The sequence below is a fragment of the Tenrec ecaudatus genome, chromosome 6 (genome assembly GCF_050624435.1).
Source record: "Tenrec ecaudatus isolate mTenEca1 chromosome 6, mTenEca1.hap1, whole genome shotgun sequence".
NCBI lineage: Eukaryota > Metazoa > Chordata > Mammalia > Afrosoricida > Tenrecidae > Tenrec > Tenrec ecaudatus.
In genome coordinates this window covers 168,049,966-168,075,094 of record NC_134535.1, presented here as the reverse complement: position 1 = coordinate 168,075,094, position 25,129 = coordinate 168,049,966, and the positions used below count along the sequence as shown (strand labels likewise).

Below are 25,129 nucleotides of genomic sequence, written 5' to 3'. Positions count from 1 at the left end.
AAAAAGGGTAGGAGGTCACTGCATTTTGATTATGGGTCAGTAGACAACATGGCATACTCTGTGTCCCAAACTTCTGTTAAAAACGGGATTTTTCAAAGCTTAAGAACAGAAGGATGAGCCCTTTTGGAGATGTACCCTGATATATTTAGATGAGACAAAAAAATAATTAGGGAAAATATGCTAGGTTGTAACTTAAGTTATTCCTTCACTTGGCCCTTTCTCCATCCTCTATTCATTTTTTTCCTTCCGGAAGAAGCAGAGCAGGAACTTTTGACTATCACACAAGATTTTAGCATCCAATGCCTCTAACCCAGATCACAAGAAGGATTCAGACCGTATGAGACTATAAATTTATTTTTCATGATTTTAGATTTTTGTTATATTGCAAGTGTGATAGCTACTTTTGATAAGCAGTATAGGGAGCTTCCTTTCTTCGAACCAGTGTACTTACATTCTGAGGCCTTTGTGAGGTTTCCTGAGCTTTTCTGTTTGAATTCACTGTTAACAAAATGTGTCCAGCAATCACAAACAAATGTATATGGTGAAGAATTAGGTGGGGTTGGTGGTGGGGATGGAAGAGAGTCAGTTAAATTATGTATGTATGGCTGAAAGCTTGGAAAGAAGAGGATTATTTTAATGCTCTTCAATACTTTAATTATATGACAGTTGTAGTATAGAAATGCAAAAGTACTCTTAGATTTTCCTTCAGGTTTTCAAAAGAACTTTCCCCATTAGTAAACTACTCCTGCAAATTGCTACTGCATTTCCCAGCTAACCATTTAAAAGACTGTAAATGCTGTGTGCATTACTTCGCTCCAGAGGGAAGAGGTCAGACGGAATTGCAATGGTATTTAAACATAAAATACAGTGAAAATAAATCAAAATAGAACATCTAAAGGTAAATTTAGCACATTTATATGGAATAAGTAAAGACAAATATGTTCCTATCTTTACAGTCCATCCCTTTAAAAAAACTGAAAGTACTGATATTTTACATAAATGCAGAAGTGGACATTAAGAATACATTTCTGTCTACATTCAGTACAAACCTTTTCCTTTAGCAAAACAGCTTTGTTTTCAAAGCTCAAATACTTTATAACTATACCATGTAGATTATGCATTTTCATTGAGTAAATGATCACATTTAATTAAACTCAGTGCATGTATATCTGACTAAATTCACAATAAGTGATTTCCTGGACTCAGATTGATATACACACAAATGTTAATTTAGGTGCATCCCTTCATGTATGTACATGTATTTAAGAAATACAGAAGTTGATAGATTCCTTTTCCTTAAAAAGGAATTTGAATGCATTCCATCATCTGAATTGTGTTCATCCTTGGTTATAAAGGCAGCTGACATGGTCAACAAATTTTTCAAAGAAGCCCCCTGGCTTTTGAGGAATAGCATTTTATACATCTGGACCTGCACATCCAGGCAGAGTAAGTAAATTATTGCATAACTTTAAGCATAATTGATAACAGACACCTTTAATTTTTCATCTCCACTCTTTTGGCTAGCTTTCGCATTAATAATCTAAGCCATAAATGTTGGTAGCTATTGATCGAAATCCCCTGTGTGCATGCAAATCCATCTTAAAGTCCCCTGCCTTTCATGTGTGAGCGCTCAGGGGCCTCTGCTAGATCTTTTTATCGGGATCTACCCCCAATGTGCCTGGAGAAGACCCCGGATATGCAATGTGTGCTGATGGCCACAAGAAAGCTGTCTGTGTGTGTGTGTGTGTGTGTGTGTGTACGTGCACGCTTAAGAGCGCGCCTTCTCTCTCTCACACACACACATACACACAGGAAGTTAGAGGAACAAAAGAATGGATTAGATGAGAAGAAAGATGGGTAATGGGAGTATTAAAAATGTTTAAGTGTAAAAGTGTCTGATACTGACATATGCAGAATAAAAAGACACATTCCCTAAGTCTCCTGACCTGTATTTTCACAATTTGGCCTAATAGATTGTATCTTTAGTTTTATTTAAGATTTAATGTTCTACTAGTTTTTTAAAACTACCAAATACAAGTTATTTCAGTTTTTTAAAGGTGGGCAAGGAAAAAGAGGAAAACAGGTAATTTTGCAATGGTTACTAAATCAATCATGTTGCTGTGTGCAGGGGTCGTGGTGTGACTTTGTGCTTGTCTGTGTTTGTAAACCTAAATAGGGCTCAAGAACTGAAATTACCTGCCTCCCACCCCCACCCCCCAAAAAATGGCCCTCTAACAAACCTTTTGTAATGTCTTCTCAAAGGCTTTTTCTGAGTTTACTATTTCTTGGCTGTTTGAGTCTTTGGTCTAAATCTTAAAGCTGGGGGAGGGGCATTGGGCGGGAAGAGGGGTGGGAGGAAGGAGGGCTGGCAGTATATAAGTGCATCAGGAGGAATTTTAAAACATTATTGTCGCTGGCAGTAGAAAGACTCAGATCGTTCTACTTTAAAAAACAAACAAACACCAGCATCTGTTTTTCCTGGAAACTTTGCTTTCTGCTTAAAGGTTTTTGTTGTTGTTGTTGTCTTTTTTGTTTGTTTTGGGGGTTGTTGTCTTGGGGTGGTTTGTTGTTGTTGTGGTTTTTTTTTTTTTTTTGCATTTTGCCTCCTGTGAAAGTGAAAGAGAAAATCGCGGTGTGATAGATCCAGATGCAAAAGAAAGCCAACTCGGTGGATGGTATTAGCTGTGACGAGGCATTGTTCATTGCTGCCTCTCGGTTACGTTTAAAGCCTGAAATACCACGAGATCCATTCAATGATCCTCCTCTCATTCAAGAGACAAAAATGTAATTTGCTGTAGCTCTGATTTCTTGGATGGAAATGCTAGCCTTAGATTTCAAAGGCAAGAACTAGCCATCGCGGTTTGTACACACATTGATTAAGTTGAAGAGCGGCGATTACAGCTGTGCTGAGCGCAACAGTAGTCCAGGGGTGACTTTTCAAATCCCGGCCTCCTGAGTTACAGACTCTCCTACATAGACTTCCTTCATTTCCGGATACACTTCTTGAAATTCCCAATTCTCTTCAGAATTCCTGGGAAATTGCAGGAGGGATAGAGTGGGGGTGGGGAACTATGGCGGAGATTTCATTTCATCAAGCAAACTCCCTTGTCTAATTCCTGTTTTTCTCTTTTCTTTTTGAGCCATACCTGCTCTTCTTGCTAGCCAGGTCCGAGCAGGGGAAGCAGGAACTTCTGAATGAGAAGGAATTAATTCTTTTACATTTTTTCCCTTGCAGCCTCAGAAATATCCGTTTATTCACTTGGCCACACGGGTGTATCTATTTCTTGGAGGAACAAGGAAATCTAGAGATGCCTAACTTACAATGATGCTGTAGTTGCAAACATCGGACAATTTAAGAAGATTTTGCAGAATTTTGCAGAGCAGCCAACCAACCACCTTGGGATCCTGGTAATACAATTGAGAAGACCCTTGCTCTCATTTGGCAATATTTTGGATATCCTTGGAAATGACAAAAATATACCTTGCTTTGACTAAGAAGAGGTTAAACCATATTGAGATTCATCCCAAGTGATTTCTTAAAGCAGATACTTGGCTTTCATGAGGGGAAAACGAGGGTGGGGGGGGAAACGATAGGGGGAGGGGAGTTGTGGAAGATTCATTTAAACTACCAACCAAAGCATCCTGGACCACTGGAAAGAGTCTGCATCGCACATCAGCACTCCCCCCCCCCGCCACCCCCCACCATCGCTATTACGTAAAACCTCTGGAAGAACCTAGGGTGTTTTACATTTTCATTTCTTTGCTGCCTGCAGAAGCATTCTGCTCCCTGGAATTCTGACCTGTCGAGCACAGCACCCTGGCGAAGGCTGTGCTGGGGACCCGAGGACGACTCCGCCGGCCTTCCAGCGAGGTTAATTGTGAAAAGTGTACACATTTCTGGCTTATCTATGCTTTGTTACGAGTCTGACGTGAAACTACCTCCTCGCCCCCGCCCCCCACCACCAGAGAACCGAAATCCAGTTGAATTGTTACAGTGTCTCAGGGCTGGACCCTGAACAGCTTCCTTGGCCAAATAACTTTGTCTGTGGTTGTAAAAAGGGATTTCAGAGAAAAAGGAGAATCGAGAGAAATTCGAAACGTAAGTCTGCGTTGGGGTGGTTCTCCGCGCGGGTTTAACTTTGGAGCTCCCAGCCGGTCTCTCCCCGGCTCCCCTAAGGGAAATACCAAGCTATTCTGCACTGTTAGCTGTTCTGCACATTCTCGCTTAAGCTCCATTTTCAAAGAAAAAGGGGGTGGGGAATCTCTATTTAGGGTTGATAATGTTTTTAAAATCCCTTCCCTTTGAAATGATAATAGCTGTATCGGTAAAATGCAAATAAAGCAAAAAATAGGCAATACCCCTTTAAAGGGGAATATACGGTGTTGTTTTTTTTTTAAGCGTACACACACTGCTTCTGATGAAGTCTGAGAGTGGAGCTGCTTCTGAGCTCCGATAGTTTAATGGAAAGATTTATATACCGACTGTATTATTTACTTTGGGAGGGGAGGTGGCAGTATACGGGTATGCTAATTAGTGGGAGATTTTGGGGGGAAGGGGTGGAATATCAATTTTTATTGCATCACCTGTCAGGAGTGTCCAATCAGCGCTGGCTTTAGGGGAATTAATTGATGAAGGTGTCTCCGGACGAGCTCACTTCACTCTGTCATTTTATTTGTAGCTAAAGCAGCGGCGGGAATAGCAGCTGCATTTCTTTTCTCTTTCTCCCTTCACATTCCATTATCCTAGGGCTCCAAGGGAGAAGGGAGGCCGAGAGGGGCCCAGGTACCGATCTGCCTCGGAGGCTTACCCCAGCACACTGGCAGATCAGAAGCCGGATGGTTTTCTCCCTCTTTTTTCAAAAACCGAAAACCAAAAAAAAAAAAAGCAAGAATCAAGTCAGTGTAATTTCATGGTTGTTGGTTGTTGTTTTTGGGGTTTTTTTTCCCCTCTCCCTCAATAATTTTGCCTGGAGTTTGGCACTCCCTTCGCCGGGAATAACAGTCTTTGTTATTTTATTAGCAGGATGCCTTGAGACACACGCAGCATCTGGCGGAGGATTAACATACATACATGTGTATGTATGCGTCACGTATATATTTACTGCAAATGGTGGGGATCATTTAGTGCCCGAGATGGGAGACCTGAAGTCAGGTTTTGAAGAGGTGGACGGCGTGAGGCTCGGCTACCTCATCATTAAAGGAAAGCAAATGTTTGCCCTCTCCCAAGTCTTCACGGACCTGCTGAAAAACATCCCGAGGACCACCGTGCACAAGCGCATGGACCATCTGAAAGTGAAAAAGCACCACTGCGACCTGGAGGAGTTGAGGAAACTCAAGGCGATCAACAGCATCGCCTTCCACGCCGCCAAATGCACGCTCATCTCCCGGGAAGACGTGGAAGCGTTGTACACCTCCTGCAAGACCGAGCGCGTGCTCAAGACCAAGCGCAGGAGGCTCGGCCGGGCCCCTGCCACCCCGCCGCCGCCGCCGCCGCCGCCGCCGCCTCCGCCTCCAGAGCGCGCCGCCGCCGCCGCCAGCCCCCGCCCGGCTTTTTGGAAGGACAAGCACCAACTTTGGCGGGGCCTGAGCGGAGCCGCGCGACCCCTGCCAATCAGCGCGCAGTCCCCGCGCCCCGGCGCCGGCGCCGCGCGCCCCGCCGCCCATCTACCTCAGATTTTTAGCAAATACCCGGGCTCGCACTACCCGGAAATCGTGCGCTCGCCTTGCAAACCCCCTCTAAACTATGAAACTGCCCCGCTCCAGGGCAACTACGTCGCTTTCCACTCGGACCCCGCGTACTTTCGGAGCCTGCTGTGCAGCAAACACCCGGCGGCCGCCGCTGCCGCCGCCGCCGCCGCCGCTGCCGCCGCCGCCGCCGCCGCCGCTGCAGCCTACTACCAGGCGTCTGCGGCCGGGCCCCAGCCCAAGGCGGCGGCGGCGGCGGGCGCCGGGGGGCCCGGGAGCCTGACCTACCGCTGCAAGCGCAAGCGCGGGGGCGCCAAGGACGGCCTGCTCGCGCCCCACGCCGGCGCCCGGCGCCTGCTGCTGCTGCCCAGGTCCTACAAAGCCAAGGCGGCGGCGGCGGCGGCGGCTGGGGCCACTTGCTTGGAGAGGTTTCATCTGGTCAATGGCTTCTGCCCGCCTCCCCATCACCACCACCACCACCACCACCATCACCACCACCACCACCACCACAGGGCCCAGCAGCCGCAGCAGAACCACCCCGCCCCTCACCACCACCGGCCGCAGCCCCATCTGGGCAGCTTCCCCGAGAGTTGCAGCAGCGACTCCGAGTCCAGCTCCTACTCGGACCACGCCGCCAACGACTCGGATTTTGGCTCCAGTCTGTCTAGCTCCAGCAACTCTGTGTCCTCGGAGGAAGAGGAGGAGGAGGAGGAGGAGGGCGAGGAGGAGGAGGAGGAGGAAGAGGGCGTCAGTGGGGCTTCGGACTCCAGTGAAGTCAGCTCGGAGGAGGAGGACTCCTCGGAGGAGTCGGACTCGAGCTCCGGCTCCAGCCAAGTGTCGGTGCAGAGCATCCGTTTCAGGCGCACCAGCTTCTGCAAGCCTCCCAGCGTGCAGGCGCAGGCCAACTTCTTGTACCATCTGGCCTCCGCCGCCGCTGCAACCAAACCCGCTGCTTTCGAGGATGCCGGCAGACTTCCCGACCTCAAGAGTAGTGTCAAAGCCGAGTCGCCAGAGGAGTGGAATCTGCAGGGCTGGGCCTCCAAGCCGTCTCCGGTGTACTGCCAGGCCAGCCTGGGGAGTTGTTTCGCGGAGATAAGGGATGCTAGGGTATCTGAGATTACATTCCCACACTCGGAAATTTCCAGTACTGTAAAGAGAACTGACCTGACAATGAACTGCCTGGCGGAGGGAGCCTCTTCACCTAGCCCAAAGACAAACAATGCATTTCCACAACAAAGAATACTCCGAGAGGCTAGGAAATGCCTACCAGCAACTCCTGCGACACCCAGGGCAGATAACAACACAATAGCTGCTAGGTTCTCAAATCACGATTCTGCGGGAGCGGCAGCAAACTCAGAACAGGATTCCAAAACCCTTCATTGTCCTGACTTTGCTGCGGATTTGCCCTCTTTGCAAACTGACCCGGAGGTGGACTCAGCAGCAACTAAAGCCGAGAACCCGTGCACTGACACAGGCGATAAGGCATTGCCATTTCTGCACAATATTAAAATCAAAGTAGAAGATAGTAGTGCTAATGAAGAATATGAACCTGACCTTATTACAAATAAGCTAAAGTGCGAGTGCAATGATACAAAGGGTGAGTTTGACAGTGTGACTGAAAGTAAGGAGGAGGACACCTTGTTAACCACAGCCAAGGAAGGGTTTGCATGCCCTGAGAAAGCAACGCCTTCCTTAAATCATCTGGTTCACAGTCAGGGCCTTTCATGCACTTTAGGTTCTCCAAAACCGGAGGATGGGGAATATAAATTTGGTGCCAAGGTGAGAAAAAATTACCGGACACTAGTACTGGGAAAGCGACCTGTACTTCAGACACCTCCAGTCAAACCAAATTTGAAATCAGCTAGAAGCCCTCGTCCTACAGGTAAAACCGAGACACATGAAGGAACACTGGATGATTTTACAGTTATAAATAGACGCAAAAAGGTAGCCAGCAATGTAGCATCAGCAGTGAAAAGGCCATTTAATTTCATGGCAAATTTTCCTTGTCCACCATCACTCATTATTGGGAAGGATGGGGATTTGTGGCCGGCGTATTCCTTAAACACCACTAAGGATTCCCAACCTCCTCACAAGGCCCATCCTATATGGAAATGGCAGCTGGGCGGTTCTGCAATACCTCTTCCACCTAGTCACAAATTCAGGAAATTTAATTCATAAAAATGTTTTGGAAGATATTTTCTTGAACCATATTACCTTCCTTTTGTTGTAAACTGCACAGGATGGTTTGTACAAGTCCATTAATGTGTTACACCCCTTTTGGAGTCCTGGTTTATCACATTTTGAAGACAGAAATCGGATTAATTTTTTTTCCATTGAGTTTTTTTTTTTAAGTAGAGTGGGGGCGGGGCGGGAGAAGGGTTGGGTTGGTTTACATTCCACAGACTACTTCAGGCTAAAGACTCAAGTAAAACTCAGTTATTATGGTAGAGCTGGGACACTTTACTGTTTTGATGCTAATAATGCATGAGTCAGTCGGAATCTACAACGGGTTTGTTTTGGACCTCAGTTCAACTGCTACAAATAAATGTCAAAAGGTTGAATAATAAATATTACAATGAGCCATTAAGTTTATGCACTAGATTTCAGACCTGAAAGTGTAACTGCTAAGTCAGTGAAAGTTTGTTAAGTTTCATGGTTACACAATGAGGTAGCAAGAAGTTTCTGTGAGCCCCAAATCTTCTCTTCTGAAGCTCTTGTTTGTGGGGTCTACAAGGGTAGTTGCACTTAACTTTTGGGGGTGGGGTGGGGTGGGAGAGTTGAAAGATTAGGCTGTGAGTCCTGCTTGAATGCTGATAAAAGCTGCCTCATATATACTAAAGGGAAATAAATATGGGATTGCTTTCTTTCCCCCCTTGGGGGGTAAAAGCTATGTTACCTTTACAGCCACTCCTTGCAATTGGAAGTCTTTTTTTGTGTTCTTATCCAAAGGCTTTAAATAACAGCAACTCTTACTATTACCCTGCTTACCTTGTGGTCTGAGCATGAATCCTCAATCTTGCAAAACAATGAAAGTATTTCTTAGTAGCAGGACATTCCATGATCTAGTAGTGAATACAACCAGGAAAGAGAGAATGAGGGGTCAGAGTACTAAGACTACCCCCCCCCCCAAAAAAAAAAAAGACCGTCATTTCAGGGCTTTTTGGTACCAGAACTCAGGCATGTGGATTTTATGACCTTTTCCTTTTCCTTCTACATCTTTCTAAACTTCTGTTTTCAGACCGTCCTGTGAACAGAGCAGGAGAGTTTCTACTGCAAGTGACAATCAGAGGTGACTATTTGCACTTAAAATCAAACTAGTTCAACATGCAGAGGGCTAGGGTCTAGCCCTTGGTAAGGGCCATGCTGGTGTACTATGTTGTGATGATGGAAGCAGTAAATCAAAATTATGGAAATGTGCACTGTTGAAAAGCATGCTTTAGCTTTATTTGCAATTAAAAACACTGTTTAAAATCTCTGGTTCCATGCATTTCTGCTTATTCCAGATTGAAGGAATGAACGGTTTTGTTGACATTTTCACTTGTAATGTTCTTGCTTGAAAGAAATGCATTTATGAGGTGTAGTGTTTTATTGTAATACTATGTGATGAGGCCAGTCAGGTTCTGTGCAAAAAAAAAAAAAAAAGCCCTGGTGGATTTCTTCCTTAATAACAACAACAAAACTTTACAAACTTGTTACAAATCAAGGGCAAAAAGTTTTAGGTTTAAGAATTGAAGCAGAGACTAGTTTTTATTTTAATGAGACTTTAAGCTAATAATTGTTGTTCAACCCCCCTCCTTAGTCTGACAAATTATGTATCTCAGATCCTTGCCATCTTAAACCCAAGAAGTTGCATCTATAGGTCATAAATCACAAAAGAAAACACCAGCGGAAATGTTTACTGTGTGGATTTCAGTCACTGTTTTTCATAGAAATGCAATCTGGGTTTTTTTATTTTTAATTTTTTCATTAACCTTTTAATTCCTAGTCCTTTTGAAACTTTCTTTTGTCTATAAATGTTTCAGATAGATCTGGATGGTCTCAGGCCTAATTGCTGGATATGCTCTGTGGTTTTCCTCTTATTGTAAAGGACAGAGGCTAAGAATACCTGCATCCAAATACATTTGGATGGAGTAAACAGATGCTTTGAACTACCTCTCTTCCTTTACTTCTTGAATGCTACCAGATGTAGGTTCACTGGATTCCCCCCCCCTTTTTTTATTGCCTTGGTAGATATGGTCGAAGCAAAAAAATGGGGATGTTATTCCTGAATTCATGTTTATAATACAGTTCCAAAGACCAGTAGATGTTACTGCTAACCAAGTCCCAGGAAACTGGGTAATTGGCTTCTCAGTCTTAATTCCTTTTAATTTGGAGGACAATGTGGGTGCAGTGAGTTGTCCTGAAAAATCTATCTGTAAAGAGTGTCACACACACACAGGACATCTATGATTTCTACTCTTTAGTTACTGCTATGTCAAGCCAGTTGAAAGTATGTTACTACTACACGTAGATGAGTACTTTTCTTGCTGCCTATAGAATTACTGTTCCTAAAATACAAATTGAGAACAGTTTTGAAGTCTACAGACTGAGAGATGAAATAAGTACAACTTAATACAAATATACCTTATGGAATCTCTGACATAAAATATGGCCCTTTCAGCTTTGACACTTGGTCTCCAGCCCTTGGAGAATCAATAGTTTCCGTTTAGGAGCTGGAGACTGAGCAGCATGGAAGCTGAGGCATTCCAGAATGATACCATCAAAAGGAAAGAAATTAAATAGTCGACACAAATTTCACCCACAGTACTACAACAAGCCAGCCAACCACAGTCAAGCCTCGGAGTTGAGGCTTCTGTTAGGAAAGTGTACTAAATAGTATGCAGTAACTTGCAGATACAATGTATTCATTCAGTTCCTGGTAACTTTCCCATTCTGCTGTGGGAATCCTCCTCAAGACATTTTATTTTCATTGTTTTATGATTTATGACTATATGTAGCTTTTCTTAGCTGCTTTACAAGCCCCATTTGTCCAAAAAGTTAAGCCTTATTGAAGGGAAAAGAAAAGTTACCTCCTTTGCTAGATTGGATTTTTATACCTAAACATTTTCCAGGGAATAGAATTTTTTTTAAACAACCTGTGCTGGGGCCACTGATTCCTATTGCCTAAAATAGCTCAGCATTCCTAGACATGAACGGAATATAGGAAAGGGCTTTTCCCCTGACTTTGGGCTAGTTGGGATGGGAGGATGGGGGGTGGGTGGGGGTGGGGCCAACATTCTCTTTGGTCTCCTGTAAAAGAGGTTTCCTGGTAAGAACGTGAAATGAACATTTGATTTGTAAAAAGGGCGCTGTTTGTACTGTGTGCCCCAGTCATTACCTGCCTATGTCATAGAGCAGCATGTCTTACTTCTCCAACGTGGATGTTCTTCTCTGCTGGCTTGCTCGATTACACTGGAGTGATTTCAATCATGGTTGTTGCTTTTAAAACCAACAAGGAGCCACCACTAAACAGCAATCACACAAACTAGACGGGCTGTTGTGTCGATTTTTATCTTATCCTGTGTGGGTGACTTTCAATGGTCTAGAAATCCCTCAAAGTTCCGTTCAACAATAATTGGAAGTTATTGCAGATAATAGAGGTAGTTGGGGTTTTTCTTGCATGCAGGAAGAGCTGTAGAAACTAATTCCTCAAAAGCAACTCCTCCTTTCCCCCCAACCACGCCCCCCCAAAAAACAAAAGTCCTCCATGGTTAAAAAAGAAAGAGAGAAAGAAAGAGATTTATTTATTTATTTAAATAAAGTACTCGCATCTATAAAAGTCAGAACATGTGGTGAGTTTTGCTTCACCTTGAAATTAACTTCCTGCTGAATAGGGTGTGAAAAGAACCAAGAAGGCATGATCTCCACACTGGGGGGAAGAGGGGGGTTGGGGGGAGGCGGAGAGGCAAGACTCCTCCTCAACTAACCTTAGGAAATTGGCCAGGAGGAACAGGGAGTCTCTACCTAGGGAGGCCACCCTGTCACCCAAGTCATCTCAGGATTTAAAATCTATTTTAAAAGCTAGCTTTGGTTTTGGTTTGCTCCCTAGGCCAAAGGGCATTTTGCAAAACTAGCTGTGGTGGACGCAGGGCGGATCTGGGAGGTGGAAGATCCATGCATTTTACCTGTTTAGCAGGCCTTCTTTTTGCTTAAAAAAATAAAAAGAAAAGAAAAAGAGGGGGGGCAACTATCATTCTTTGCTCATGCCCTCGGCCCCCGCTCCTCTCTCGCTCCTTTTCAAACTGTGGCGGCCTCACAAGCTCCCACTTTAAAAGGCCTGAGATGTTTTGCATGAAGCCCTCACAATGGGGGTTGAGGGAATTGACAGTTTCAAAAACAAGGCGTTCAGTCCTTTCCAGCTGCCGGGCCAGCTCGCTCGCACCAACGCCTTGTTCCTCTCGGCTGGTGGCGTTCTCCGCGGCGCGCAGCCCCCACCCCGCCCCCACCCCCGCCCGCGAGCGCTCCGGCCGGCCCACCCCGCCCCCAGCCTGTGTTTGTAAACAGGGGTCAGTGTCCAGGGGCTGCTGGCAGGGCGTTTGGGCCCGGCGAGCGCACCGGGCTGGCTGGGCACCGCCGAGGAAACGAACGAAGGGTCGGCGGGCCAGCGAGGCCGGGCCCGGGGATCCTGGGGCGCTTGCGGTCACTTTCCCTGCTGACCGCCGAGCTCTGGGGGTCGTGCTGACCCGGGGCGGCCCGCGGCTTCTCTGGGCCTGGGCCGCCCCCTGCAGCACAGGGAGCTTGAATGCCGCCATCTTGCATGGTGGCAAACATTTTCTTTGTGACTTCCCCCCCCCTCCCGCCAAGTTCTTGCTAGCCTCTGCCTTCGTGCCGGACTCGCTGCCCCGGGCGGGCGGGCGGAAGAGCCCGCAACCCCGGGCGCGCGGCCCCGGGCTCCTCCGGCGGGCGCAGTGGCCTCCCAGCCAAGCGGCCTGGAGGCCGAGCCCGCCGGGACGGGAGGAGGGGGCGCCAGGGCGCGCGGTGGGCCTTGGCCTGCTCCCCGGGACCGGCCCTGGGCGAAGGCCGCCCCGGGCCTGGGCTCCTTTTGTGTGCTCTGAAGGCCTCTCCCAGCCCCGCACACGCACGCACAGGTCGCCTCGCCACGTCTCACTCCCACAGCCCAAGACCTCCTCTACTTTCTCCCGCGGGCTCGTGGGGCCCGCTCGGTGCCCTGGCCCAGGGCCGGCCAAGGCCTCCAAAATGCGAGTGCAAAGCGATGGGGGCGTGGGACCCGGCCCCCGTGCGCCCGATCGCCTTCCAGAAAGGGACCCCGGAGACTCCCGGTCTGGGGAGGGCGCTGGAGGCCCGGCACGGGCCAGGGGGACTCCCGACGTGGGAGAAAGGTGGAGCGGCCTGGCTTGGTGGCTTGGGGCGGAGGTGGCCGTCCCCCTGCAACCTCACAGGGCAGCAGAAAGGGGAAACGGGAGACAGTGACCTGGAAACCCACCCCAGGTTGGGGCGGTGGGAGCGCAGCAATGCAAACAAAGCTGCGACTTGCGGGAGCGGGGAAGCAGAGGTGCACCGCAGCTAGGTCACCAGCGAGTGCAGCGCGCTTGCTTTCCCGGGTGTTTAAAATGCAGCCCCAGTTGTAAAGTGTGTGAAATTACGCACTGGTCTCTTAAAGAGGGCCTAATTTATAGTAAATAGCAAGGTCTTTGTAAATGGCTTTATTATGTTGTTTCTTGTTAATTGTTGAGAAAATCCCCATTGTTGAGTGTGAAAGGCTTTATGAGCTAACCTGGTTCTCGGCGTCATCAGAGGGCAGTAAATGGCCACTCGGCCTCCGAGGCCCAGCGCCGACGCCGGCGCCGGCGGAGAGGGCCGCGGTGACCTCCGGAGCCGCGGCCTCCTGCCCAGGGGGAGCCGAGGGTGGGGGTGGGGACGGCGAAGGTTGCCCGGGTTTCATTAGGCAGGGGCAGGTTTTGAACTCGCGAGCTGGTGGCTGAGTGAGGCGGGGGGGAACCTCGGCAGGCCGGGGCGTCGCTGGGGGCGAAGGCTCCCCGAGAGGCGAGTGGGCACAACCCGCAGCGGGTCGCGCTGGGCGCGTCCGGGCTCCGGCTGGAGCAGCGCTGGGTGGGATGGCTGCTGGGGCTTTGTCTCCCGTTTCCTAGCCGCGAGGAGCGCGCGCTCCGCTCCGGCCGCGTCGGCCCAGCCTGCGGAGCCCCCAGCGAACGCGGGGCCCGCTGCCTGGAGGGGTCTGCGGGCCGAGCAGGCGCTGAAGGAGCGCTCCGGACCCCTGTCTGCGGCTCCTCGTCTTTTGTCTAGAGCTTTCCATCTCTCTCACTCGCTTCTCTCCTCTCTTTCTCTCCCCCTCTCTCCCTTTAGAAACGTGAAATGGACTCCGAAAGCAGCCGAAAGAAGAGAAGACAGGAGTCGGTTTTTATTTTCACAAGGAAAACAATTTCTTCTTTTATTTCTTTAGGCTCCCATAAAAAGATAGCCTATCTCCTTTCCCTTCAGTTCTTCTCCTTGCAGCCAGTCGGGGCCTGGGAAGACGGTGGGCAAAACCAGGCCAGGCAGGTGCTGGGTTGTCCCATGAACTTTGTGGAAAGGGCCCCGCCAGGTCCTGCGGGATGAGAGAGAGCGGGTCCAGAGCGCCTCCCAGGGCTCAGACGCCCCCTCCCTCCCTTCCCCGCTCTCGTCTTTCCCCGGACTTCGGACTCGGTGGGTCGGGGTGGGGGGCTGGGGGCCAGCAGCAACTGCGTCTGGGCAGACTGAGCAGCCAGAGGCAGGAGGATTTCTGGTTGAGCCCGCATTGGCGGAAGAAAACCTGGGAGAGGTGGACGGCGTGCAAGGGACTGGACACGCGCACACGCAAATCACAGGGAAACGTTCGTTCCAATCAGAGAAACCCATATTCAGTTATCCCCCTTCCCTCCTAAGATGGCTCTCTCCCGGCGCACTCTTTGCTCTCTCACCAAATTAGCTATTACGTGAAACCCCCCTGGGCTTAAAGCACTTGTTTCGCATATTCGCGTCCAAGCCATATTAACTATGCACTTCTGCTATTCCTCCTGTGCCTGTCCCTGCCTCTTCCTTCGCTACGGAGAGGATGATGCATTTAATTTTTGCCCAATCGATGCGTGCAAATACTGGGATAACACAACCCGCACTTCTGCGAGGGAGGCTGCTTTCAAAATTGAGTTTAGGGATCAATATCTGAGTCGAAATGCTCCAAATTGCACGAATTCGCCAAATTCAAGCCCTGGGCTGCCGAGCCCCTTCGCTGACTGATTAACGCGCACGCGGGCTAATTGCTCTTCCACTGTTTCTGCCTCTCAAAACAGGATGTTGTCATCACGTGTATTTGGTTTTCCCTGAAGATCACTCTGGTTGCTTGGGAAAATACCACGACCCCAAAACGTGTGGAGTTATACCCCCACCGCACGCACCCCCCTTGCCAATGGCTTTCACGAGGATCGCCTGTCTCGCACTCTGCCTGCCATTACCCTTTCCTTTAATTTCTTAGGGCCTAACAGCTCTGCACCCCCAAAGTGCCCTAGTGGCTGCTCCGAAAACATCTGCCAGTCCAGACGCGGGAGCAGCCTGCTCCTGACCACTGCTCGGCTCCCGGGACCCTTTCTTTGGCCCAGCTGGGCTGGCTGGTTGTAGCGTAGGAGTTCTCTATTCTGTTTCAGCTCGGGCCGCGGGCGGGCCGGGCCAACGGATGCCTTACTGGGGGAAGGGCAATGGTTGTCCCCTTACCAGAGACATTTGAGGCCCGGGAGTGGAGGGGGAGGAGGGTCCTGGAAAGAGAATTTGAAGAGCTGGTGGCTGCCAAGCTTGCGAAGTGGGGGGGGGGGGGGGGTAGGGTGACGGGATTCGGGGAACAACTCTGACAGCCTAAGTACCGAGGGTGGTAGGGTATCCCCGATTTATTAGCTTCTGCTTCCTGGGTCTTCCTTCAGGTTGGAAGAGTAAAGCAAGGCAGAAAGAGGTGGGGGCTCGGGGGGGGGGGCCGGGGAAGATAATGTCAGGCAGCCTAGATCCAGTTACTCATCTAATCAGTGCCATCAATATGTTTGTGGCTGACCCTTTCGGGGTGAAACAGGCTTAGCAGTCAATAAACTTCGAGATACTAAAGACCCTAAAATATTACCTCCAGTCTCGGGAACAATAACGGCTCACCGGGCTGCAGAGGCTTTCCCCCAGCCCGGATGCAGAGAAGGGAAGGAAGGGAGGGAAGCCGAAAGGAAATGATCCCAGAGGCTACCTGACTGCTTCCCCAAGGCATCCAGAAAACAAACAGATAAACAAACTCAGAGTTCCCCTAGAAACGAGGCTTACTGGAGAAGCACACATAGGGCACCGGAAGGTTGGGATATAATTTCCATTGTCAGTGTTTGCCCTCTCTACGAGCGGTCTGATTTAGCTCCAGAAAAAACAATGCTTGTGATAAGTGATGAACAGCAGAGAGGCAAAGCAGGCCCCGGACCGACCCGAGAGGGACTTCACGAACTTTCGGCAGTGGACCAGCAGAGCATCCTTTTTTCTCTGAAAGTGAGACGTGAGACAGGGCACAAATGTGTACAAAGATATTAAGGCAACAACTGGGTCAGTAGGTGAGGGGTCTCAGTCTCTGAAATGACTGGAAAAGACCAAGAATTCTTGGATTTCCTAAAAATAAAGGCACATTTTACAACCCTTCCCCCTCACGTCTCTCTGTTTCCCTCCCTTTTAAATTGAAGACCCTGATTGTCAGTGGTGGCAAATGTCCTAAGATGAAGGTTGGTTCCCCAACCCCCACCCCGCCCCTGAAATGGGGTACCAAAACATGCAGATGGTTAAGCTTTCAGTTACCTAGCTGTGATTATATCCATTCAGAGTTCAACCTGCTTGACACAGTAAGAGCTGCTGTGAACATGTTTATTTACCTTTCTCCTTTTAATTCTTTTATCTTTTCTTCTCACACTCAGCCTTTCCCCTTCTTCCCCTCCCCCGAACCTAACCTTTGCACCCAGGCTTCATGGGGGGAATAGCAGCATTATTCCCTACTACTTGCTCCAGAGGTGGGGAGAGCATGAGCTCTGGACTTAACCTCAGGCTGACAGGGATGGCCTGGGAGCCTTCTCTGACCCTGCATGTGTCCTTGCTGGACTGTGAGGGCCCAGGGTCTCCCAGCCTCCTGTGCTGTGCTATTTCAGTGAGGCTAGTGTACCTCAAGCCCAGAAGAGCTCTACTCCAGAAACTCAGGCCTGTGGTTCTACCAGGGAGTACATGGCGAGATGCAAATGCCATGTACTTTTAATTTTGTTCCAAGTGTTTCACATCCTTTGGCAAATTGGTCTCCAGAAAGACAATTTTGATTTTTTTCCCCCCTGTTAGAAATACTTTTGGCTAACAACCTCTACAATTTAAGATAAAGAATTAAAAGGGTGTAGGTCACTAATACCAGGGTGCTACATATTTGAATTTAGAGAGGTGATACTTATTTTTGTCCCTTTAATTAAAATATTTTTGTACAAGGGTTTTGTTCAAATTTGTATTGCCAAATTGTTTTGCTACCCACCTAATTTTAAGAACATGATAAAAATGTTAATCCTTGTGTTTTTAAGCATGTGCATGATGTACAGTTCAAATTTTAAAGTAAATTAGGAAAGTATCCACTCCTGACATCTTTAGCGAAAATTACCTCTGAAACAGCTACCTTGCTAAAAATAGCAACGTTTTATCTTATATATTTTCAGTTTGGGGTTTATAATTTATGATTACTATCAGATGGGAGGCACAGATAACTTATTTTGTAGATTTAAGGAGGTTGGCAAAACTTCTAAAATCTTGTCCTTTGTATCAATTTCTAGCTGGTTTACCTGGATACGACAGAATCTTACCAGACATGTGGGATACATATAATGTCCTGACATAATGGAAAGATTGCTAGATGAATTGGAAACCTCCTGATTGTGAATGTCATATCTCTTCCTCTTTTTATTCTTTTGAACCATACTTTAGTGCCTACACTCCAAGGTTGAACTGAAACCCTGTTCTCCTTCAGGAGAAAAAAAAGTGACTATTCTTAAGAAGCAGGAAATTTGAAAACAAATCCTGTGAAGACCACTGATCCCAGTTACCTGTTAAAATATGAATGGACTCATTTTGACTACCCCCATTGACCTGTTTTCTTCATTCAGAGTCTTGGCCAAAGAAATAGCACAGTCAGTGTGTAAAATTCTAGCCAAAGATAAGCCATTACAATGGAAATCTCGATGTGCAAAGTCTCATTGGAGCCAATGCAATTGAGTGTGATATCCATACTGCATTCTCATCTGCGTGCCCCAGGATTTAGTATGCAGCTCTGCATTGAAATGAGATTATGCATATAAAATGCCAATATAGAATACAATTCTCAATAAAACATTGGAAAGGCAACTTACAGGCCCACACGCATGGGCTTTACTTACATGCGAACTTCATGTGCAAAATAAGCCAGCACCCTATCAGAACACTGAATCTACAAAAATGTCCTCACACTGGATTTTTGGTTCTTCTTTCTGCAGGGTTCCCCATCCCCCATCTATACAAACCATTCTGTTAAGAGCACTCTTCATCTAAATTCCCAAAGGGTATTCCAGGAGTCTCTTAAAGTATCTTTCTAAATTAAAAGGCCCCAAACAATTTAAGTGCATTTTTTATAAACCAAAAAATATCAGTAAGAAAGCATTCGGACTCGCAGGGTGTGTAAAAAGAAGAAAGAGACCAGAGAGAAAACACCCCCACAGTGGATTACAAGGTTATGGGACAGGTCACAAGGAAAGGGAAATAAAACTGAATGCTAGGTTTGCCTTGTAAATTATGCACCTTTCAGGGAATGAGGTTTAAGGTCTCTTCACTCAAGGGTTCACCCCCTCCCCCCCACCCCCACCCACCCCCATCCATTTTGCTATTAATTCTTAACTCTTGGTAGGCAGTTCTTTAATGAGGTTGTTTGTGGCAGGTTAATTTTCTCCAATCTACTGAGCTCCTCATTTTCCCTTTTAAGTGCAGGGCTGCTTAGAGCTTTCAGTATTACCTCCTCCTCGAAGAAAATAGAATAAATGTGAAGTTACCAGGTTGAGAATTAGAGACTTTCTATGAACAGATAAACAGAGGGCCCCGGACAGATGGGAGTGGGAGGGTAAGAAGCCAGGCTGAGGTGAGGGCATGAGGGGAGAGAGAATTCCGTCTTAGGAGAGCAATGACCCTGAGAGTGTAATATATTAAATATTGCAGCGATCGATTTCAATACCCCAAGTGGACACGGGAATAAAAATTCACCAACAAGCTCAAGTGATTAGGGATGCTTTGTTGTGAGGGGGGGGATGTGATTTTCTTTAGATCTTTTTTGTTCAGGTTAGAAGAGGCATAGACAATCCACATCTAAGCCCTGGACTCCCAGTCTGAGATAGAACCCTAAAGGTTAGTTGTATCTCGATGGTGCTTCTGCATAGTGAAAAGATAGGCCTTTGTACCAAGGAGGATTAAATATCAACCACAATTGGGGGCTGGTCACTCTAGGCGCTTTCCTTCCAAATCAAGAGAAGAGTACATTTTGGAGAGGCCGTTCCTCTTCTCTGTGTTAAGTCTTTGTTTCATCTCTGGGACAAAGCAGTTACATTTTTTGCACAATTCTTCTTTCATTAAAATCCAGGGGGGACATGCACAAGATGAGCTGCACTTTCCGGAAGTAAAAACAGCCCATCCGTTAGTGCTATGTGGGGAAGAAATAGGTTTTAAAATGTCATTCTGGGGCCCAAAATAGGAAACTGTCATCATGCATCCAGAAGGAAATGCCCACTACCACATATGATTTCAGAATTGGTGGGATTTCCTGTTCTTCCCTCTCACTGGCCCCCCACCCCCACACACCACCCCCTTACTAAACCTAGCTCTTAGGTATTCACGCTAGGAACTGTGATTTTTCTCAGTGCAGGACCCTGCTTAGGGATTGGGGCAGTCATTGTGGAGACTGCTGAGGGGTGGGGTGGTGGTGGTGGTGGGATTGTTTTCAGTCACAGCTAATGGGCAAAGCCTAGGCTCCTCACACTGGGGACACCAAGTGTGCTGCTTGGGACACACTGCAGGACGCCTGCAAGCAGCAGCAGCAGCAGCAGCAGCAGCAGCAGCTACCACAGCTACATCCTTCTGCAAGGCTCCCACAAATCAGGGAAAGCAATGCATCATACAAAGGATTCCTTTCATGAGAATGAGTTCCTAGAGTGACCGTGGGTTGTTCTGTTGCTCAGAACTCCCTTGCCCCCTTCCAGATCTTTTCCTATGCACTGATACCAGCCCAAATTGGAAAGGGCACCCCTGACTATTCCAGCACTTGATTCTTATTTGGCCCTGGTGGTTGAGCAAGGAGAGGCTCAGAGGGTCTGAATCAGCATCCTGCGATTGCAGACTCCAGGCAAAAGGAAACACTTCTGCCTATCAGTTTGTCTGTTTGTCTGTCTAGCTCCTCATACACACATCACTGCATCCGTACCTTCCTTCCTTCTCTGGCATCTGCCTTCCTCCATCTTTAGCTTTCCCTAGGCATCTGTAGCTTCCACGCAGTACTTGGTCCTAGGAGGGGTCCATCATGTCCTATTTCTTGAGGATCTCCTTACCAGGTCCAGGCAGGAAAGGGAGTCCTAAACACCACCCCCCTCAGTTTCTTTCTAATTTAATTGAGGTTGACCATGATGGCTGGGTGGAGGCTGAGGTGTATTGTGCCACTGAGCACCTAGTGGCCAGAAGCCTGAAACCCCCCTCAGGCTTTGGCTTTCAATGAAATGATGACTGGCTACAGGGAGGCTATGATGCCCTACAAAGCTATTTATCTCCCCTAAAACTAGATGACCCTTTCCTCCTCTTCAGGGTAAGGAGAGAGGTAGGTAGCATCCAGTCTGACCCTGCAGCAAAATATTACTCAAAATTTTTTTTTCTTTGAGACACTGGACATATTTGAAACAGGCTCTTTCTCTGGGGTGCAGAGAAGAAAGACAGAAAGTTAGGAACAATTTGGCTCAGAAAGAAATTGCTCTGTTTTGCTTTGATCACCTGCTTTGGCCTTTCGAAAATTCTGCATCTCCCTGCCCGTATTTTTATTTTAAATAATGTCAGAGGAAGAACATGCAGATTGAAAGCACAGATCGTTTTTTTCCTATGAGGGCCTTTTGGAAGGCAAAACGAGGCCTCCCTGTTGTATGTGGGCCAGTGGTGGAGAGGGCAGATGTCTGTTCACGTGTGTCTGATGGGTAACTGGGAGAAGAGAAAGGATCTCTTGGTGGTGGGGGTGGTGGGATGGGGGGTGTCGGGAGAGATGCCCGTGGGCTCTCTGTGTCCCAGTCAGGAGGAACAGGTCGAGTCCAGGGCCTGGTCTCTGAGATCCAGATCATGAAAGCCCTCTCTGGTGGAGAGTACCTGTTGCTTTCTGACCCCTGCCCTGTGGATAGCCCTGGGGGTTAGAATCCAGCTCTCCCTGCGGCTGCAGGAATCATCTGTCCTTATGCTCACTGCCCAGGCACCCTGACAAACTCCCACAAGGTGAGACTGAAAAGGGGCGCTTCAGGTTCACCGAGGATGGGTGTGTAGGACGTGGCAAACCGGCGGATAAGCGAGCCGATCATCTGCCCAGTCTTGTGACAAGGAATACAAGTTTGCACTCAGCAGAGAATCCTGAGAAAAAAGGAGGGAGGGAACCCCTTCTCTGGGCCACAGCTCCACTGTCATCTCCAGAACCATTCTGTGGCCTCGGCGGCAACCCTGGCTACCCCAGCGCGGGCCTGTAAAAGGTCAGAAGCCGGCTGGAGCATTAAAAGGGAGGGAAGGGGGGTGCTGCAGAGTCGCAGGTGAGGGCCCGGCAGGCCGCGGTGCAGCAGAGGGTCTGCCCGGCGGCGGAAGAAGGCGGCTGCAGGTGGGGATCGTCCAATTCCTTCCGGAGGGCTCACCGCTACGCCCCGGGGAAGGTTTTGAGGAGGGGTCCCCCCAGGAATTCGCACCGCCGCCCCTCGGACGTTCTTCCCCGCCCCCTCCCGAAGAGCAGGCCGCGGGGAGCTCGGGTTGCCGCCGGCCTCGCCGCGCGCGCGTGCGTCCCGCTTGCTGAGAAAGGGAAAAGGAGTGCCCTGGCGGCCTGCAGAGGGCCGTGCGGACTGGGCGCGTGCGGGCGCGGCGCCCCCCCCCTCCCGGCTCCTTTCCGGAGGGCCTCAGGCGCCCCCGCAGCAGTTCGGTCAACGTCCTCCGGCAGCGTGGGCAGGAGCGAGTGGTGCCGGGCGAGGTGGCTCCGGCGCTCCGCGCTGGGAGCCCGGAGGCTGCGGAGAAAATGCAGGCCGCGGGAAGCGCTTCCTCTTCCTTGCTTCCTTCCAAGGGGGACGTTGGAACTTTTGAACCCTTTCCAGGGATCCATCGTGTTCCTACTAGATCGCACCCCGCCCCGCCCCAGCCCCCTCGGTTGCGAGTGTGTTCGGGGAACGCGCGGGACGCGAGGTGCCGGCGGTCGGCGCCGTGAGCACACTGGGGCTGCAAACCCGGGCACTTGGGTGGGAACGCGTGTCAGGCCCACCGAGCTAGTGCTGCACAGGCGGCGGCGATTCCGGACGCAGCCCGCGGGCAGCGCCCACCGCGGAGGGACGCCTGCTTTCGTGCCTTTTCCCGCGCGGCCCTGTAGGTGCCCGGCGCCAGCGACCGCTTTTCCCTGCAAGCCGGTCCTCGCAGGAGCCGGGCTCTGCACCGGGAGTCGCGGGGAAGGCTCGAGGCCCGGGCGAAGGAGGCTGAGGTTGAACCTGGGCTGTTGGGGGCCGGGAAACACGCCGCTCGCCTGCAGCTCAGCTCGGGGAACTGTGCCGGCGTTGGGACGCAGGCTTCGACGCCCCGCGCTGCGAGTGGGAAACGCTCCGAGACGTGGAGACCCGCGCGGCGCACGAAGCTGGAGTCGGTTGGAGGGTCACAGGCGGGCTCTTCCTGGCCCCCAAATAAACTGTTGGTTAATGGGTGTCGATTATGCATGACTTACATCTAAATACATGAGATTTAAATGGGGCTAAAATAGATAGAGGTTCCAAGGGGGGACGTGTCACTTGTACTCGGTCTTGCTCATACTTCTCCAGGCACCAGTCAGGGGGCTCCAACACGAAAATAGAAATGTGACATTCAACTAGACGAATCCAGTTTGGGCAGATTTACGGTATGATTTTCTTTCAAGCCGGTATTCATCGGTTCTGTCGACGACCCGTCATGTGGTCCAAAGAAGAAATATAAACAAGCACTTTCTGCTTGGCGGAAACCCCTTAATAGTATCTCCCAAAGAATGATCAAGACACTTGGTGAATTTTCCCCACATAACGCCTCATATTCCGAATGACTGATCAGAGAACTCTGGTATTGTTAAATAAAATGAGAGGAAGGCGAGTGACGTGGGAGTGGAACAATGGCATTTCTGAATCAGTTTGCTTGATTGACATTTGGGCGCTTCATGACCCCAGGGAATAGGACTCATTAAGGCGACCACACCAAAACATCAACCAAGATTAGAACTCTAGATCCCGTTTTAATCCCATTTCAGCCTAAATTATAGTGAGAAAATGTAAAATCCAGGGGAAGAGAATTACTTCTCCATATATTGAACTAAAGTTTTAATTGTACTACAGGGGGAAATAAAAGTGGAAAGTCGATATACTTTTTATCACTTTAGGAATAGCACTGACAATTAAATGAAATGTATGGGTTTGGTGGGGTAGGTACTAAGAATATTTGTGTGGTATAAAACACTTCATAGGTATTTGGGGAGAAATATGGAGGCTTTTTTTTTTTGCAAGGATAAGAAAAAAATGTCAAAACTTGGATAAAAAACATGGATCATCTGTGCACGGATGCTGAGAAATAATTAGGTGTCTTAAACCCAGAGTCTAAATTTTCATTATTAGCTGAAATATTTCTGTATTTCTTAGGAGTGTTTTTTTTTCAAATATAAAAAGTTGTGTTCGAATGTATATTTAACAAGGAGAAATCGTGAGAGCTGATCTTCAATTTACAACGAAAAACAAAATGTTTGAGCAAACTGTTTTCCAATACAGAGATAATGTGGACTGGGTTCCCTGAAAGCTTTTCACAGTAACTTCACTATGCAAAAATAAATAAATGTTAAAAACCAGATTTTTCGAAGGAATTTATTGTCTAATCTTAGAAAAAGGAAAACCTGGCCGTCTTTAAGTATTGGTATATATCAAACACTTCCAGGGGACCAGCGAAAGATAAAACGGTGGTAAAGGTACATTATTGTTACACTCTCATTCTTTTTAGTAGAAGTGTGTAGTTCTCTTCTTATACTTTGTAGTTGGTAAATTACAGCAAAGGGGAATGGAATAGGAAGAGACCAAAACGGAGTAAGGAAGAGTTGCCACACAATGTAGCTGCGTAATCTTATATGTTGAGGGGAGGATTTAATGAGAAGCCTCAGTGTTGCATGGGAACTGGGAGCCAGAGAAATTATTTATGCAGCAAGAAGGAGCAAAAATTAATTATTAGAAGCTCCGTAATCACCAAATAAACTCTGAGCTTTGAGGTTAAAAATAGACGACTATCTTCATGTTCAATTATACAGTATCAATTACTAATACAACTGATGTTTCAGCGTCTCAGCTCAACCAGATACCATCTTCTATGGAGATATCTCGGTATTAATTAATGACTGCTTTATTCTCATTATTCACAAGGAAAAATAGGGGTCGTGTCACATTAAAATTAAGATTATCTTAGTTTATCTGGGCTCTTAAACAAAGATCATTCAAAGTAATTATATTTTGAATTAACAGAGGTAGGCAATTTATCTCATTATTTTTTGTTCAAAGATAGAGAGGATCAGAAATAAGCAAAGTTTCATTTGCAGATAGAAAGAGCCAAATAAACATGTCTTGACTTTCGCAATATTTCCCTTGCTAAAGGAGGGGATGTGGGAACTGTAAAAGACGTGACTTTGCAAAGTCAAGTCCTTTTTAAAAGACTCGGATCGAAATTCTTGCTATGCAACAAGGATTCAGGGTTGATTAATTTTCTGCAAGCGACGTGACAGCGGTGTTTTAAAAGATTAATTAAAATTGAAGTGATACTGAGCAGGAATTCAACCTGCAGAGGCGTCCCCGGCGCCTTGGGGGGCTTTGCAAGCGAGTCTCAAACCCGAACTGCGGGCTTTCCCTGGCCCGGCACGCAACTCTCGGTCTCCAAGAGAGGAACGCGGAATTTGGCAAGGCGCCCGCCCGGCCGCCTGGCATCCGAAGCTGGCCGCCAGCTCTGGGGGGGTGGGGACGGGGTGTGTCCCAGGGACTCCGCGGCCAAGAGAAGAGAACCTTGGGCTGGTTCCCGGAGAGCCGGGAGGACCTGGGTCACTCTGTGTCGAGCGCACGGCCCCAGGCCGCCGTCCCCACGTCCTGGTTGGGTGGGGACAAGATCTTTG

The 25,129-nt window shown here is 48.3% G+C and overlaps 1 protein-coding gene across 1 annotated transcript; it reads left to right on the top strand.

Moving 5' to 3' along the window:
• Window positions 1–4,763: 4,763 nt before the first annotated feature.
• SKIDA1 (SKI/DACH domain containing 1) lies at window positions 4,764–9,112 on the top strand. Its single transcript, XM_075552467.1, has one exon. It carries the CDS (start codon window positions 4,837–4,839, stop codon window positions 7,861–7,863), a length of 3,027 nt encoding a protein of 1,008 aa, XP_075408582.1. The 5' UTR covers window positions 4,764–4,836; the 3' UTR covers window positions 7,864–9,112.
• The last annotated feature ends 16,017 nt before the right edge of the window (window positions 9,113–25,129 follow it).